The sequence below is a fragment of the Mustela erminea genome, chromosome 5 (assembly GCF_009829155.1).
Source record: "Mustela erminea isolate mMusErm1 chromosome 5, mMusErm1.Pri, whole genome shotgun sequence".
Classification (NCBI taxonomy): Eukaryota; Metazoa; Chordata; class Mammalia; order Carnivora; family Mustelidae; genus Mustela; species Mustela erminea.
This window is the reverse complement of record NC_045618.1, coordinates 144,683,803-144,699,239: the sequence shown is the minus strand read 5'-3', so window position 1 is coordinate 144,699,239 and position 15,437 is coordinate 144,683,803. Positions and strand designations below refer to the sequence as shown.

The following is a 15,437-nucleotide window of genomic DNA, read 5'->3' as shown; positions in this document are numbered from 1 at the left end:
ACACTGATATTTTCCCTATGGATTGTAGCTGGTTCCAAGGAAGAAATCAACACTCCTGACGTAATGACAGACTGTGTGCCCAGAGTTGCTGTTCTTAGACGTGTCGGGGAATTCACAGACTCTTTCTGTTCAGAACTGTGCAGAGCTGTGAGCTTGGTCTGCCTTTCTAAGGCCATGGCTGAGACATAGCAGCTGGAACAGGTGTGGTGTGTTGAGTGGGGCCACCACCGTGAGCGCCAGGCTGGCAGTGACAGGGTGACCTAGGGAGGTGACAGAGGACCATGTCATTCCACATGGTCCACATGGTGGGCAGCGGGAGTCTGGCGGCAAGTCACGTGGTTTGGGAGGTGCTTTTGGCCCTCGGTGTGCTGTGGGGTTCTGTCAGGCCGTGCTCCTTGTGGACCGCCCCCGCCCCCCCCCCCCCCGCCGGTCATCAGTCCTGTGGAAGACAACATTCAGCTGTGACTGTGTAGTAGCTGCTCACATGCATGCATTTGAGGGAGAGCCTCTGCCCCTTTCCAGCATGTTGCTTGAACCTCCGGCCTCGGATTCCGAATCTGTAAGTGGTCTCAGGCCAGCACTGCTGTGACCACTTTGCTTGCTGTAGAAACCCGAAGGGAAGAATTTGTCCAGGTCACAGTCCAGAGCCCAAGCGGGCGCACCTCCCGTCTTAGGGTCTCAGGGGCAAGAGCTGGCATGTGGCAGAGGCTGTGGCGGGAGTGAGAGCTAGAGGTGAGCCCCCCGCGGGGCAGGTGGGCAGGCCGTGGGGACAGAGCCCTCAGACACAGGGAACAAGGCTGGGGAGCGGCGAGTAGATTTTTAAAATTTTCTGATGAGGGGCGCCTGGGTGGCTCAGTTGGTTGAGTCTGCCTTCGGCTCAGGTCATGATCCCAGCATCCTGGGATCGAGTCCCGCATCGGGCTCCTTGCTCGGCGGGGAGCCTGCTTCGCCCTCTGCCTCTGCTGCCACTCGGCCTGCCTGTGCCTGCTCTTGCTCGCTCGCTCTCTATCTGGCAAATAAATAAATAAAATCTTTAAGGAAAAAAAAATGTTTTTCTGATGAAAATCCTAGGCATGCGCCAAAGACCCCTCCACCCGCCGCCCCCCACTCCGTTGCCCATTGCTCGCTGTGGGAGGGTTGTGAACCGAGCGCGTGGGGTGCCAGGTGCTGAGATCAGGTCTTGATGGTTAAAAGGGCAAATCTTTGTTGACGTAAAAAACTTCTCTTCCTCAGGAGCTCATTCTCCAGTGTTTCATTTCCCCTAGGCGATGAAGATTGCACTGTAGTTACGTGAAAACGTGCTGGCTTTTGTTCCATTAACTACATTTTTGTCACGCGCCTGCTCATGTTCCAGGTCGCCGTTGTCAGGATGAAGAACACGGAGCGGATCTACGCCATGAAAATCCTCAACAAGTGGGAGATGCTGAAAAGGGCGGAGGTGAGTGCAGTGGTGACCCGTGCACATGCGGACGGGTTTCTGTGCCCTCCTGGGTCCGGGCTTCCCTCCTCAGTCCCAGCGAACTGCTTTTTGTTGCCGCAAGGCCAGCCATGTCCTGGCGCGTGCTCCGTCCTGCCCTGCTGTCCGCTGCCCTGCAGGGCTCCTCCCCCGCAGGGCTGGTCGCGGAGAGGGCGGATTAAAGCCTTCGAGGGAACTGTAGGCGTTTATCCCAGGTTTGCTTCCTGCACAAAAGGCATTGTTGAATTCGGAGCCTACTTCAGGACAGAGATGTCTTTAATACTCCCTCCTAGAAGGAGGACGAGATCATAAGTAGAAGTGGATGGTGACCGCTTGGCAGTTTCCGATGTATCTTTCCTGAGTTCGGCGTCCTGTCTGGGGTGCCTGTTTCACGCTCCCGGCCCCGACAGATTCCTCTGGTGCCGTCCAGACGCGCCCCCAGGCTCCCTTCCCCGGCCCTCCTCTGTGCTCCTCCACTCCGCATCGGAACCTGAGCATCCTTACCCTGTGTCCTGTCGCTGGATTGTCCAGGCCCAGTGCCCTCGGCGTGCCTGGGGCTGGGGTCTGCCTCGCCTGCCCCCCGCCCACCATCTGCGCCACCCCTGCTGTGCCCCAGCTGTGAAGCAAGCTCACTCCAGGACTGCACACCCCTAGGATTGGCCGCCCCCGCCTCCGGAAACTCCTTTCCTGGTTTCTGGCCTCCCTCATCCTGTCACTCTGAACCCTCGTTGTAATTCTAGGGGGCCCTTCCTCCTCTGTTCTGCAGTTCCTGCCTGGGGTGATGCTGTCCCTTTGGGCAGATGGCAGCACCAATGTTTGTTCCGGTCGGATCGCTCTCCTGAGCTCCGGCTGTCGTGAACTCGGTGGGTGGGCCTTCTCACATGGCGTCCAAGTTCATCGTGTCTGTCCTTCACGGCTTGCCCTGCTTCCTGCCACGCGCCCGGCACGAGGCTTCACACCCTGGGCTGCTTGGTGAACGCGTGTTGGTGGGTGGACGCGTCGCCACTGGTGCGGATCCCTGAGCTCCAGACGCCTTCCTCGCCCTGGGCCCCAGCAGCCCTCTTCGCGGTGCCGCTTGTCCTCTGGTCGTCCCAGGGCTGTTGCTGACATGACTCTTTGGGAGGCGCGAGCGGCTTGTGTTACGTAGAAGTCTGGGGAAAGAATGAGTGTGTGGGGAATAAATGCTAGTAGCAAATTCATTCGAGTTTATATTTTGATAAGCGTGAGAAGTCTCAAGATTAGGGAGAGGGATTCTCACCTTACCATACGAGTTAGTATTTACCCAAATGTCATGGTGAGTGCATTTTAAAATTATGGCATTTTGAAATTTAAATCTGGTTACAGAGATCCTATCTAATTGGCATACTCTGAAAAGTCCCAGAATTATGATTATATATGATTTATGATGATAATTTTGACGATTATCTCAGCATATATGTCGTGGGGGTGTGTGTGAGATACGTATAAAAACATAATATTGATACAAAATGCGGGTTGACGTAATTTATCTTTTCATTCTTAGTAATCTTATTTTGAACATTAAATTTTATATTAACTTGCAAAGATCTTTAAAAGTGGGGAGTCAGCAAGAGGAAGCAGTGTAGAGAAGCTGCAAAACCGCATTAATTCGTAACTTGTGAATCGTGCTGGGCTTTCAGCTCATCTCTTTGGCTCATAAAAAAGAAGTTCTGAAAGTTTTCTCTCAAAAGAAAAACAAAACTGCTGAACAATACGTGTCTTTCCTAACTGCGGGTCCCAGTGCTGGTCCGCGGTGTCAGGACGGCTTTCTTTCTAAATTTGGGTGGGCAGGTGCTCGGGACCACGGAGCGTCTTGTGACTGCCCCATACCGGGCCCTGTGGTCTCCATGGCTGCCGGCCAAGCGGCCACAGGGGCTCCGGGACCTCTGGTCTCTGCACATCTGGACATTGTAAGCTGACTGCTGCCCAACTGAAGTTACTTTCACTGGACATTGTAAGCTGACCGCTGCCCAACTGAAGTTACTTTCACTGCTTTTAATTAGTAGAATTGAGGCACATCTACTTCAGTCATTTCTTCTTGAAAGAAAAACTTTAGAAAACAACTTTAGAGCAGAAAACTTGTAGGAGGAAAGTTCTCCAGGCCACTGTGAGTCTCCGGAGAGCACAGGTAGAATCCCCCGTGCCTGCCAGAGCAGGGCCCCTGCTGGTGCCACTCTCATTTTTGTGAAGCTTTGCAAGTTCAAATATAAGGAGTCGAAATGTTCCGTGCTCAGAGCGTCCTGTGACGGTCGTGTGCACCAGCGTGCTAGAAGTGAATGCCCTTGCACGGCTCAGGTCAGGAAGCAGGTGTGTGCCCTTTCCTGCCATCCGTGCGATCTGTGACAGAGTCACACACAGGGTGGCCGCACCGTAGGCCATCAGGGCGAAGCTGGCCTGGTCAGGAGAGGTCAGGCATTGCTGCGTGGGACGGGCCAGCGTCCACCCTCGAGCCCAGTGGACTGTTCCGTGCTGGCTGGAGCATTGAGCCCGTGGGGGGAAGGGAGGGCACAGGCCCATTGTGAGGAAGGAGTTCTCACCGATCCTCGGTGTGGGCAGGAGCAGGGAAGAGCCTGGATCCGATCGGGCTCTTGGCCCGTGGGGCTGAAGAAATACAGAGGAGTAGGTGGGAGCTGCCTCGGGGAGTTTCCAGGTGAGGGCGGGGGGGCCCAGCATCCTGCACCGTCTCCAGAGCCGGGCCACGGCAGGGTCCCCTTTGCTGGGGACTGTGCTGCTCAGATGCACATAGACCAACTGTCCCCGATTCCTTACAGACAGCCTGTTTCCGAGAAGAACGGGACGTGCTGGTGAACGGGGACTGCCAGTGGATCACGACGCTGCACTACGCCTTCCAGGACGAGAATTACCTGGTACGTGTGGGTCCCGGGGCCGAGGCGCTGAGATGGCGCGTGGCTGCGGCTTGTGGATTCCTCCGTGCTGGGACTGAAAAAGGGGTCCCACGGCGTGGAATTGATGCTGTTTCACTGCATATTGGACCAGAGAAGACTTAGGGGTTTGTTGTAATGTAGTAATCAGGTGGCATTTTTAAAAATAGGCTAGTGAGCTTGTATATTTTGTTTTCCTGATCATTAGCTAACCTGATTAGTTTGGTCACTGGTGCTATTCCATTTAAATAAGCTGGGGGTGTCCAGCGTTTTCCATCTTGAGTGTCTGGAGTTACGTGTGAGGACGGGAGCGAGTTGCAGGGCTCAGCCCTGGATGCCGAGCGGCTGCTGCTGCCTCTGCTGCTTGGCGGCAGGTCCAGGACTCTGAGCCGCGCGCTCTGAGGCTTTCTGACATGGGCTTGGGGGGTTTGTGGCAGCCGTTTCCCCTGCCCTGAGCTGGGCTTACTTTCAGTGGTGACCAGTCTGCCGCGTGGTTCGCACATGTGCCTGGTCGTGAACACGTGGGGACGCAGACACAGCGGCTCAGAGTGGAGGGAATCCAAACCTGGGGTCTCAGGCCCTGTGAACTCCAAGAGGGACTCTAGGTTCGCCTAAAGCCAAAGTCTGTATATGGAGCTCCGGATGTCGGGTGAGGACAGACCTCGGAGAAGCTGGTCTCTGCCTCGCTCCTCTGGCCCACTCAGCTCCGGCGATGGCCGAGGGGCCTTCAGGGGTCAGCACAGCCCCAGGGCAGAGACCTCTGTCTCCCTGAGCGCATCCCTGCTAGTGTGCTCCGTTCCCTGGAGCAAGCTTATTCATCGGAGAACCGCCTCTTTCAGACATCAGAGAACTCCCTTCGATCTGAACGGTCCGACTTAGGTAAAAGGGTTTATTATGCTCTTCATTCAGAATTTTAAATAGGGGCACCTGGGTGGGTCAGTCATTTGAGCATCCGCCTCTAGGTTTCAGCTCGGGTCATGATCTCGGGGTCGGGAGGTGGAGCCCCATGTCGGGCTCGGCTTGGGATTTTCTCCCTCTCCCTCTGCCCCTCCCCCGCCCGTCCCCTCTGCTCACTCACGCGCTTGTGCTCTGTCTCTAAAAGAATTTAAAATGTATACACTTGCTTCTACAGAGGGGGCCATTGTGTTTACTGAGCAGAGGCGTGTGGGTCACCTCCGTACGTCCTTCCAAGGACCCCAGGGCTTAGGCATTCAGGGTTGTCATCACTTTTTAAATCGGGTGTCGGGAGCAGGAAGGGATGAAGTCATGTGCCCAGAGTTGTCGCTCAGATGAGGGGGCTGAGCAGGGACTGCAGCCCGGGCCTGTGGCAGGAAGTGGTGTTCGGGGCCCTTCCCCGCAGACCGCAGAGTCCTGATGCCCTGGAGTCCTCTGCACGTAGGCCGCTGCTGGGAGGGACCGGCTCCAGCCCGTTTCCGACGTGGTGAAGCCTGTGAGCGGTCTGGGCAGCGCGGGGCTGTGTGCGCAGAAGCGGGGCAGCACCTCTCCCCGAGGTCAGTGTGGGGTGTCGCAGTCTGGGCTTATTTTGACCGCGGGCAGTCTGCTAGGAATCCAGCCAAGAAGCCATCTTCTGGAGTGTGTGGAGTTGCACAAACAGAAGTCCAGAGACAGTTAGGGAGAAAGAGCAGGGACTCTGGGCCTTTCCTGGGTCCTCTTGTTGGGTCGGTGGATCAGGGTCTGGCCGGTGTCTCTGCTGCCCCCGAGTGGTACTTTCCAGCAGGTTCCTGCTCGCTGGGACAGTGGCAGTCCGCAACCTCGTGGGGTGGGCCGGGCTGGGTCAGGCCTCCCTCAAACTGTGGGTTCCTTGGCTGCCCTGCCGAGCCGGTTCATGTTATAATTTCTGCTGTAGGCGTCTGAACTCGGCCTATCATAAAAATTAAACCTGTTTCACCAGTAACCAAAAGGGCGTTGCCTTTTACTGACTTAGAATCCTGTGTTACATGACAGAGAAAGTAATCAGTCTGGTTCTTACTCCAAAAATCAGGTTCTGCATGTCCACCTTAGAAGCTCTTACAGTTGACTTTTCTTACAGAGTAGTTTCGCGAGAGCCTGTCCGTCCTGTTTAGCCCTGCTGTGCTACGTCCTTGTTTTCTTTTTATGTTTCCCGGCAGAACTGGAAAGCCCTGACATTTGGCCAGATATGCCGCTCGCTTCATGTATTCTTTAGAGTCTGCACAGCCTGGCTGTTTGTTCCCCTGCCCCCTCTCCCGGGGTGCGTCTGTCCATGGGTGCTCTGGGCTTTGCCTACAGATACCCATGATTCCTGATCCAGCCTCTCTGTGCCCCCCCCGCCCCCCAGCGCCTGTCACCCTCACCTCCTGCCTGGACCAGCTGCGTCACGGCCCCCAGTTCCTCTCCTGCCCTGCTCCTGGCCCTCGTCTTCTAGTCTCTTCTTCCTGGGCAGGCCGAGAAGGCTCATAAAGTGCAGCCGATTGCAGCGGTCTAGCCCAGGACCTCCCAGCAGTTTCCCCGGCGCTCAGAGTGGGGCGTGCGGTCCCGGCTGTGGCCCGTGGGGCCTGGCTTTGTTCCCACCCCTGCTCACACTCCAGCCGTAGTCACCGTTGTCCATTCCCCGCAGCTGGCCATATCCTTCCCTCCGCACACATCCCTTTGTCTGGAACGTGACCCCCAACCCATGCCAAGGCCGGCTTCTGCCTGCCGTGCGGGCCCCAGACGTCCGCCTGGCGGTCCCCGCGGCCTTGTGCTCTGCAGGCCGTGTTCTTTCATTTTCTTCCATGCCCAGCGCGCTCTGAAAGTGCTGGGCCGTCTGCGCACTTACGTGTGGTCTCTGGCCCTCCCTCAGCGGCAGCTCTGTGGCCCGCGCCCGTTGTCTCGGGGTGCCAGGGGCTCCTGGCCGAGAACGAGTGAGTGAACAGGGAGGCACGAGCTCAGCGGGCGCCGTCGAGGGCCTTCCATGAAACAGGAGTTGTGGGTGCGGGTGAGGGGCACCCGATCACCCAGGACCCCCCCTTGGACGGGTGGGCTGCCGTGCCTCAGCGCCATGAGATCAGGCCGAGGGGAGCGGTTCGTGAGGCTGGGTGGGAGGGTTGTCGGTATGGGTGCTCTGGAGAGCAGGGGCCTGAGTGACGGTCCCCCTCCTCACACGAGCCCCACAGCATGGTGGCTGCTCTCCTCCTGCGTGAGGCACCGAGGGCCGTGTTTGCCGTTCTGGGCCTGGGTCCGATTGCCTGTGTTCGGATCCTTGCTCCGTCGCTTGTTGGCTGGGCCACTTTGGGCCTCGGGCTGCACTTCCTCGGCCGCACAATGGGATTGTGCTCGTGCCTGCGGCGGGGGCTGCTACGGGCGTTGCCAGAGGGGACGGGCACGAGCCGGAGCCGGAGCCGGAGAGCACAGAGCCCGGCAGCTGCTCTCGGACCGCTGTTCGGATCCCAGTCAGTCTGCAGTGGTGGTTTCTCTGGCTCAGTAAACCGGGTGCCGGCATTTCCCTCTGTTGGCTAGTTAACTGCTGGACCAGCATGTCCATCTCGTCAACGGAAACTGGCTTCCAGGGAGGTGATTGCTCTGGGGTGGGGCCCACCGCTTCCCCAGCAGTCCCTAAGCCACAGCCACCCCGACTCTGGCTGTGACAGTCTCACCTGTCCTGAGCCTCCCTAACCTGTGAGATGCCCCATCAGACGTCAGAGCGTTCAGGGTGCTGCGCAGAGAGGCTGCTGTCAGAGAGAAGGCTGCCCTGCTCGAGGGGAGGCCCACTCAGTCCCGTTCGCAGGACACCTGGCACTTGGACGCTCTTCTGTCGTGGCTTTAATTTCTGCATACGCAGTAAAGGGTCTGATATTTCCTGGGGCTTTATGCAGAGGTACCTGCCTTCTAGCTTGTTTGTGGGATCGCCTTTCTAGTAAGAACTGCTAGTTTCATGTGATTTTAGGTGACTCACCTTCTTCCTGGTCTGGTGTCCTCTTCCTGTGATGTAAGGGCCGGGAGAATTCTACAGACCCAGGAGAACCTGATAGATCACGAATCGTGTTTCCGCTTTGGGTCTCCCAGCTTCTGTTGTGCCTTCTCCTGCATCAGACTCTTCAGTAACTTTCTCCGGAGGTTAAATGTATTACCTGTTGAAGTTGTTCTCTGCCAGAGGCCTGACTGGGAGTGTTAGGGTCCAACAAACCGGGGGCATTCTGGATGACGTGGGGGCAAGCCGTCGGTTCCCAACTTGAAGAGCTGGAGAACTTCCCGGGGGGGTTTGGCTTTCAGTTGTCAGGCTTGGCGCTGACTGTGCCTCTTCTCCCCCATCTCACCCCAATTTGTAGTACTTGGTCATGGACTACTATGTGGGTGGTGATTTGCTGACCCTGCTCAGTAAATTTGAAGACAAGCTTCCGGAAGATATGGCAAGATTCTACATTGGTGAAATGGTGTTGGCCATCGACTCCATCCATCAGCTGCACTACGTGCACAGGTAACCACCTCTTGGGTTTTACAGAGGCTGCGTGGAATGTGTTAAAGGGCCCTCAGAGCTCTCTGTGTCACAGGCCTCAGGCTCCAGGCTCCCCGGGAGTTCATGCACGTAGCAGCCTCTCACTGAGCTGCCCCACCGTCTGGCACCAGGGGGTCCCAGCGTCACTGTGACAGCCTTGATGCTGGAGCTCCAGTCACCTGGTCACCCGAGGCCACCTAACAGCAGCTCCCCCTCTCCCCCGCTGACCCTCCTCCGCAGGACACCCACCCCCTAGCTTGTCAGCGCAGCTTTCCCTGTCCCACAGCCTGCAGCAAAATGCAGGAAGGAGAGGCTGCGGAGAGGGTCTCCCACCCCAGCTGCCCGCGCGACAGTGTGACTGGCTCTCGGCCGGGGGGCGCTGGTGTCCGTGTGCCTGGTGTCCTCCCGCTGTGCCGGGGGCCCTTTGCCAGGCTCGCGCGCTCTGGTGCGAGGGACTGTATCCATCTCTTCTGCCGTTTAAGACAGCAGATTGGTCCAGGAGTGGGTTTGTTTCTTTGTCAAAGTCACATAGCTGTCTGTGAGTTTCCTCCCTGGTTCCACTGGCCACAGGTGGCTTGTCACTCTCTTAATGTTTCTTCTGGTATTTACCTCATATTTCTAAATAACAGGCTTCTCTTGCTCTTCTCTTTTTTGGTGTGTGGAGAAGGGGGAATTAGACTACATCTGTTAAAATGGAGATTTACCCTTTACGGAGGTCTCTCTCGCGGCCCTCCGCCCGCACACGCTTTCCACCCTCACTCCCGCACCATTGCAGTCGAATGAGAACGTTTGGTTAAATCTGTGTTTGGAGTTCATAACACGGCGCCCGTGTAGATACGACAGGTGAGCCTTGCACGCACAGTATTTACACTTGTCCTGTAGCCTGTCTTCTCCGGGGTTGGTCGCGGTCCCGCTTTTTCGTGAGTCTGCTTTTCCGTGGTGGCCGTCGCTGACCATCCCTGGACGCTGCCACGGAGTTACAAAGCCTGTGTGTGCCTTGGTCTGACTTTTCTTGGCGCTGCCTCTTCCTTCCCGTTCCCCTCCGCCCCGGTGCTCTCTGAGCCTCCTGCTTTGGCCTCCTCCTGGGAGCTCTTCCCCAGACAGGCTCCCTCCCCACCGCCCTGGGACTGGAGCCCTTGTTTTCTGAGTCACACATCTTCCTCTTTCTCAGTTCATGCTTTCGATTTGGTAGCACACACTCTGTAAATTCTGGAAAAGGAGGCGCCTGAGATTTATTTATTTATTTATTTATTTGAGATCAGCATCTTAATTCCATCCAGGTGTATGATTGAAGGATGAACCAGTGCGGGGTTCTTGATTGGAAGTCACCTTCCTCTTAGGACTGTGAAGGCGTCACTGTGCCATGTTTGGGGGCTGGGGGCTGCTGCCATCCCTTGGCATTGCTGCTGCTTGGCTGCTGCCCCGCTTGGGGCCCAACTCAGCAGACGCAGCTCCTGTCCCAAGTGTAGCCACGGTACCCTGTACGAAGAGAAATGCCCTTCAGGTTGGCCGTGTGTCACAGAGTAAGCAGGGGGAGCTGCCCCAAACAACTGTCCCTTCGTTTAGGGCAATGGGGTTTGGAGCAGTGCATTTGCCCTTTTTCATGGGTTCCTTAACGTCATTGTGCCTGCTTTTGTAACGATTCGTTGTAGTTGTTTTCAAGCTTCAATTTTATGTTTTACCTTTCTGACAGACTGTGCCTGATTCATACCAGACCTGAATGTCTTTGCCTCTGTCACTGATCTCTAGGGAAATTAACCTGACCCCCTTATTAACAGTTTATTCTTTCTCTATTTTCCCTAATTAGAAAGCTTTCTTCGTATTTTCTTAATTGGCTCTATAGAAGCTTCACTCTGTTGTCTGACCTTCAGGCATAGTACGAGAATTAAATATGTAATTAGCAGCGCCATCAACTCAGGATTCACACTTAGCACTTGAACAACCCCGTCTAAAAACAGCAAGCTTTGCATTTTTGGTAGAAAGTTCGCAAAGTTAGGTTTTGTAGGAAGTCAGTCAGTGCTCCCGAGCCTCCGGTGGAGGAGGACACGGGGTGAGCAGCCTCAAGCCACATCTGGTGGGGCACGAGAGAAGCGTGTTCTGCCGGCACGAGCAGCGGCACTGCCGGCTTTAACACGCACGGCCGGGACCCTGTGCCCCCGCCCTGCACCCGGCTTCGGTGGCTGTCTGTGGGCCTGCGGTGACTATTGGTAGTGCCTGCCGCCCCACGGCGGGGCGTGCAGCGCCCGTGCTTCTGAGAGGTCCGCCCCAGATCCCAGCAGAGGTGGGAACGAAGACTCAGGTTGACACAGGCTCGCTGGCGGAGGACAGCGCATTCCCAGAAAGAACGGAGTACGGCTGAGGGATGAAACGGTGCGGTTTTGTGAGACGGAATGTGCAGAAAACAAACACGGTCTTGGAAAAGGAAGAGCTCGAGCAAGGAGCTGCATGTGTGGAAGAGATGCAGGATCGCGCAGGGGAAACGCGGCCCAGACCGAGAGTTGGGGGGTGGGCCGTTGAGGTGGGGGGCGCCTACGTTATCCTGAAGAGGCCCTCCTGTCATGCCATGAGCCGCTTACTTACTCCCATGTTTCTCTGCCCAGTGGACTGAGAGGACACCCTCCGCACGTCCGCGCGCTCCTTGTGCAGCTGGTCTGGTTTTGGAAATTCCGTCCTGTGCTGCCGTCTCTGTCTGTCCGCACCAGGGCCCTGCTGCTTTAGTCATGGAGGCTGAGCCCATGGCGGCCTGGTCGCCGCACAAGGCCCCTTGCTTTGTCTTCACGGCTCTCCCGGCTGTCTTCACAGTCACCAATCCCTGGGACCTTCAGCATCGACTTCTCTGGCTCCAAAAAACAGGACATTGGAAAATGTTCACTGATGGGCCCCGCAGTTTGTCAGTTCAGGTCCTTTTTTTACTTCTGTGTTTTCAAGTATTAGTTACGTTTCACTGTTACCGTTTCTTTGGGGACTCCCATGATCCGTGTTCTGGGTCTTCCTAGCCTGTCTTCTGCTTCACTCCAACTGTTCTCTCTGACCCTTCTCTCTGCTTTGTCTCACTTCTTATTCTTCTAGGACTTTCCCTTCCCCGCTTCACTGCCTTTCATCAGATCTTTATTTCAATTTGTTCTCCTTTGGGTACCATAGAATCGAGTCACTATGTCTGAGATGATTTTTGTCTTTTTCTTCTGGTTCTTCCTGAGTTAAATCAACTCTCTTCATTTCTCCTTGTTTTGTCTGATTCTGCTCTTTGTTTGTATTTTCCTGACTCATTGAGGGTTTGTTTTCTCCTCTTGCCTGTGTGTTGTCCAGTTCGGAGTGCTGTGCTAGCTTTCTTTTGCTTTGTGGGTCTTCCTGTGGTAAGAAATGTCATCTTCTGCTTACTTCGTGGGACTCGTCCCCGATGTTGGGAGTAGCGGGGGCGCGTGTCTGCTTTCCCGGAGGCATCACACCGTGTCGGCACACCTGTGCTCTCACTGCGCGCCCGCCAGCCTGTTGTTCGCTTCTTTTGCCAGGAAGGAGGGTTTGTGTTTTAGAGCGCCACCCCCGACGGGGCCCACGTTTGCCAGGACCTAGAACAGCACGTGCGACCACGGGCTTCCCTTGCTGCCGTGCACTTCCTGCTGCTCACGGGTCTTCGGCCCCCAGGTCATCGTCCGTCACATACAGCGTGGGGTGTGCTGCGCGCCCTTGGTCTGCTGGGCTCCTGCCCAGAGCTTCACCTGCCTCCTGCTCTCATCCAGGCTCTGCCCGGCCAGCCTTGGCTGCATTTTTTACTTCCTCACGTTTCCTCACAGCACTTACCACACATGTCGTGCTCCCGTGCTCGTTTCCTGCCACCTCAGCCAGGGGGAGGCTTCGTGAAGGCGGGGGCTGTGGGGTCTGTCACTGTCGTAGACCTGGGGTCGAGCACAGCGCCTGGCACAAAGGAGACGCTCAGGAGACCCCTTGTCGGCTGTGTGGTGGGAACAGGAGTGGCATGTCACCCAACGGACCGGGGACACTGCACCAGTGAGCACCACCACATACCCACGGAAAGCGCATGGGAGACATGCTCCCAGGATTGTCACTGATATGCTGCGAGGTAAGGGCTTGACCTCCCAAATGTACAGCATGGAAATGGTGAACTCATTTATTTATTTCACTAACAGAGACATCAAACCTGACAATGTCCTTTTGGACGTGAATGGTCATATCCGCCTGGCTGACTTTGGATCATGCTTGAAGATGAATGATGATGGAACTGTAGGTATTTTGTTGGAGATCTTCCATTTGATTTGGGGTTTTGCTTGTAATTAGAAGGGGCTTAAAATTGTGATTTGAGATCCAGTTAAGAAAGCAAGTTTATGAATGTAAATTAAAAAGATAAATCTGTTAAGGAGACAGCTGAAACGTTCTACTTAAGTTTGAAAGCTCTTTTTTGCTTTCTGTGTTTACGAAAGTCACGCATGTGTCTTCTCAGCCAGGGGTTGGGTTTCCAGACGTGGCTAGGTGGCTAAAGTCACGTCAGGGCTGCAGTGGAGGGCAGGTGGTGCTTGTGTCACTTCTCGAAACGCCCTGTGCGGGACGCTCAGGCGCACAGACGTTCGCTGTAACTACCCTCCTCGTTCTGTCTGGGCAGCTAACTTCCCGTCAGTGAGGGCTTTTCGCTCTGTGGGTGTTGCAGATCTAGAAGCAGGGGTCCTTGATGCTAGACTTTTCTCTTTCCAACAAGCCGGTCTCTCGTTTCTCCGCGTCTTGATGAGTTGATAGGTGGGTGCTGTCCTCAAATCCAGTCTTCTGACAGAACGAACGGCGGCCTCAGACTGAGCTAGCGCGCGGCTCCGCTTTCTCCCCTGCACGCGTGGCCGCGCATCCTGTGCCGCCACCTCATGCCCCGGTCTTCCCCGGCCCGCCTCGGAGCTGCAGCCGTGCTGCCCAGCCGCGATCTGGTCACATGATGGAGGCAGCTCTCCCTGCTGATTCGGTCTGACCCAGGGTGCAGCTTCACCCCACGGCCCTCTCTTCAGACGTAGCCAGGGGAGAGTCAGTCAGTCCTTCTGTGATGGTTTCTCTCAGTCTTGCAGACTCTGTTCTCTGCGTCCTCCAAGACTGGTCTGATTCTCAGCTGACTGGCATCCTCTCGCTCTCTGTGATGACTGCTGCCCTCTCGGGTCACAGATTTCAGGAGAGAGGTCACAGGCCTATTCTGCTGATGTTGGTAGCTGAGGGAATATTCTTTCCCCTTTAGGGCCCTTAGTCTCCTATTTCCCCACCGGGGAGTTCCTGAGCGCCCACCTAGTGCCTGCACCCCCTTCCTGATGCTCCCTTTGGGAGGCTGGGGTAGCCTCTCGGTGAGCTACCGTAGCATCCCTGGGAGCATCCTGGGAGTCCGGTGTCTGGGCCCCACCCTAGAATTCGTTCTACAAGAACCTAGGTGGCCTGTGTGCACATGGGTGTGGCGAAGGCTTGGCCTGAACACACGTGGCCACGGGACCCCACCTTGGAGCCTGTGGGACATGCCACCCCTTGAGGGACTGCAGTGCCATTGGGGGCTGAGGTGGGCCTTTGGGCCCAGAGAGACCAGGTGTGAGAGAGAGTGTTGTGCGTTGAATTTTGAATTACAGTTTTTAATCATGATCACAGGCCACTTTCATCTCATGATGGTTTCCTTATTTGTCGTCCCTGTTTTAGAGGCGGTAGTTAGGAATGTGGCATGAGAGCTGCCCTGGGGTTTCCCTTCCAACACCACCCTCTTCCCTAAGGTCCAGTCCTCCGTGGCCGTGGGCACTCCTGACTACATCTCGCCCGAGATCCTGCAGGCGATGGAGGACGGCATGGGCAGGTACGGCCCCGAGTGTGACTGGTGGTCGCTGGGCGTCTGCATGTACGAGATGCTGTACGGAGAAACGCCCTTCTACGCAGAGTCGCTCGTGGAGACCTATGGAAAGATCATGAACCACGAGGTAAGACACAGCATTCCCATGTCCCATTGGTTCGAGTCCTGAGGCGCAGGCCCGGAGGCGGGAGGGCTGCTCGGAAGCTGGGAGCGTCTTTGGGGAAGAGGCGATGGGGCTGGAGCAGCTGCCGGCCGCCAGGCGGGAGCAGAGAGAGTGGGTGGAAGAGTCCACAGCCGCGGCCGGCAAGGGAGGTGTGGGCATGAGCGGAGGAGAGCCGTGGCTCCGGGCCCAGGAGGAGCTGCGGAGCGGGCACGGCCTCGGGGCAGTAGGGGCCGGGGAGCCGCCGGGCACGTCGCTGGAGGGGCGGGCTTCACCGGCGGTCGTGACGGCGCCACGCGCCTCTCCACAGCGGCATCCTCCTGCCTCCCGGATCCTGCTCCTTTTCCCTTCCCGTCTGTGCATGTTCCACCCCGACCTTGCCTCCCCTCGGCCTCGCCTCCGTTTCTCCTTTGCTTTACCACTTGCTCTTCCTCCTCCTGCTCCCGGCGCCTGCCCCCCGCAGTCACGGAGGCCTTCCCTAGGCCGCCCCCCCCCCCACCAGGGTGCTCTTGGCGTCCTCCTGCCTCCCTAAGGGCGACCTCAGCGCTGACTTGTCCTCAGTCTCTCACTGACGGCTCGCACGGGGAGCAGGTGCACACAGAAGTGGTGGCTGGTTTTCCGTTTAACTCCAGACCAGAGCAGGCCGTACTTGTAAA

General features: G+C 56.5%; 1 protein-coding gene across 4 annotated transcripts in view; it reads left to right on the top strand.

Annotated features, from left to right (window-relative positions):
• The window catches only part of CDC42BPB (CDC42 binding protein kinase beta), a 96,940-nt gene that overhangs the window by 42,642 nt on the left and 38,861 nt on the right, over positions 1-15,437 (top strand). For all 4 annotated transcript variants that reach the window (XM_032345369.1, XM_032345370.1, XM_032345368.1 and 1 more), the window contains exons 3-7: positions 1,355-1,438; positions 4,246-4,341; positions 8,643-8,791; positions 12,955-13,048; positions 14,548-14,748. In XM_032345369.1, coding sequence (XP_032201260.1) covers positions 1,355-1,438; positions 4,246-4,341; positions 8,643-8,791; positions 12,955-13,048; positions 14,548-14,748 — 624 coding nt within the window. The remainder of the gene's footprint in view (positions 1-1,354; positions 1,439-4,245; positions 4,342-8,642; positions 8,792-12,954; positions 13,049-14,547; positions 14,749-15,437) is intronic.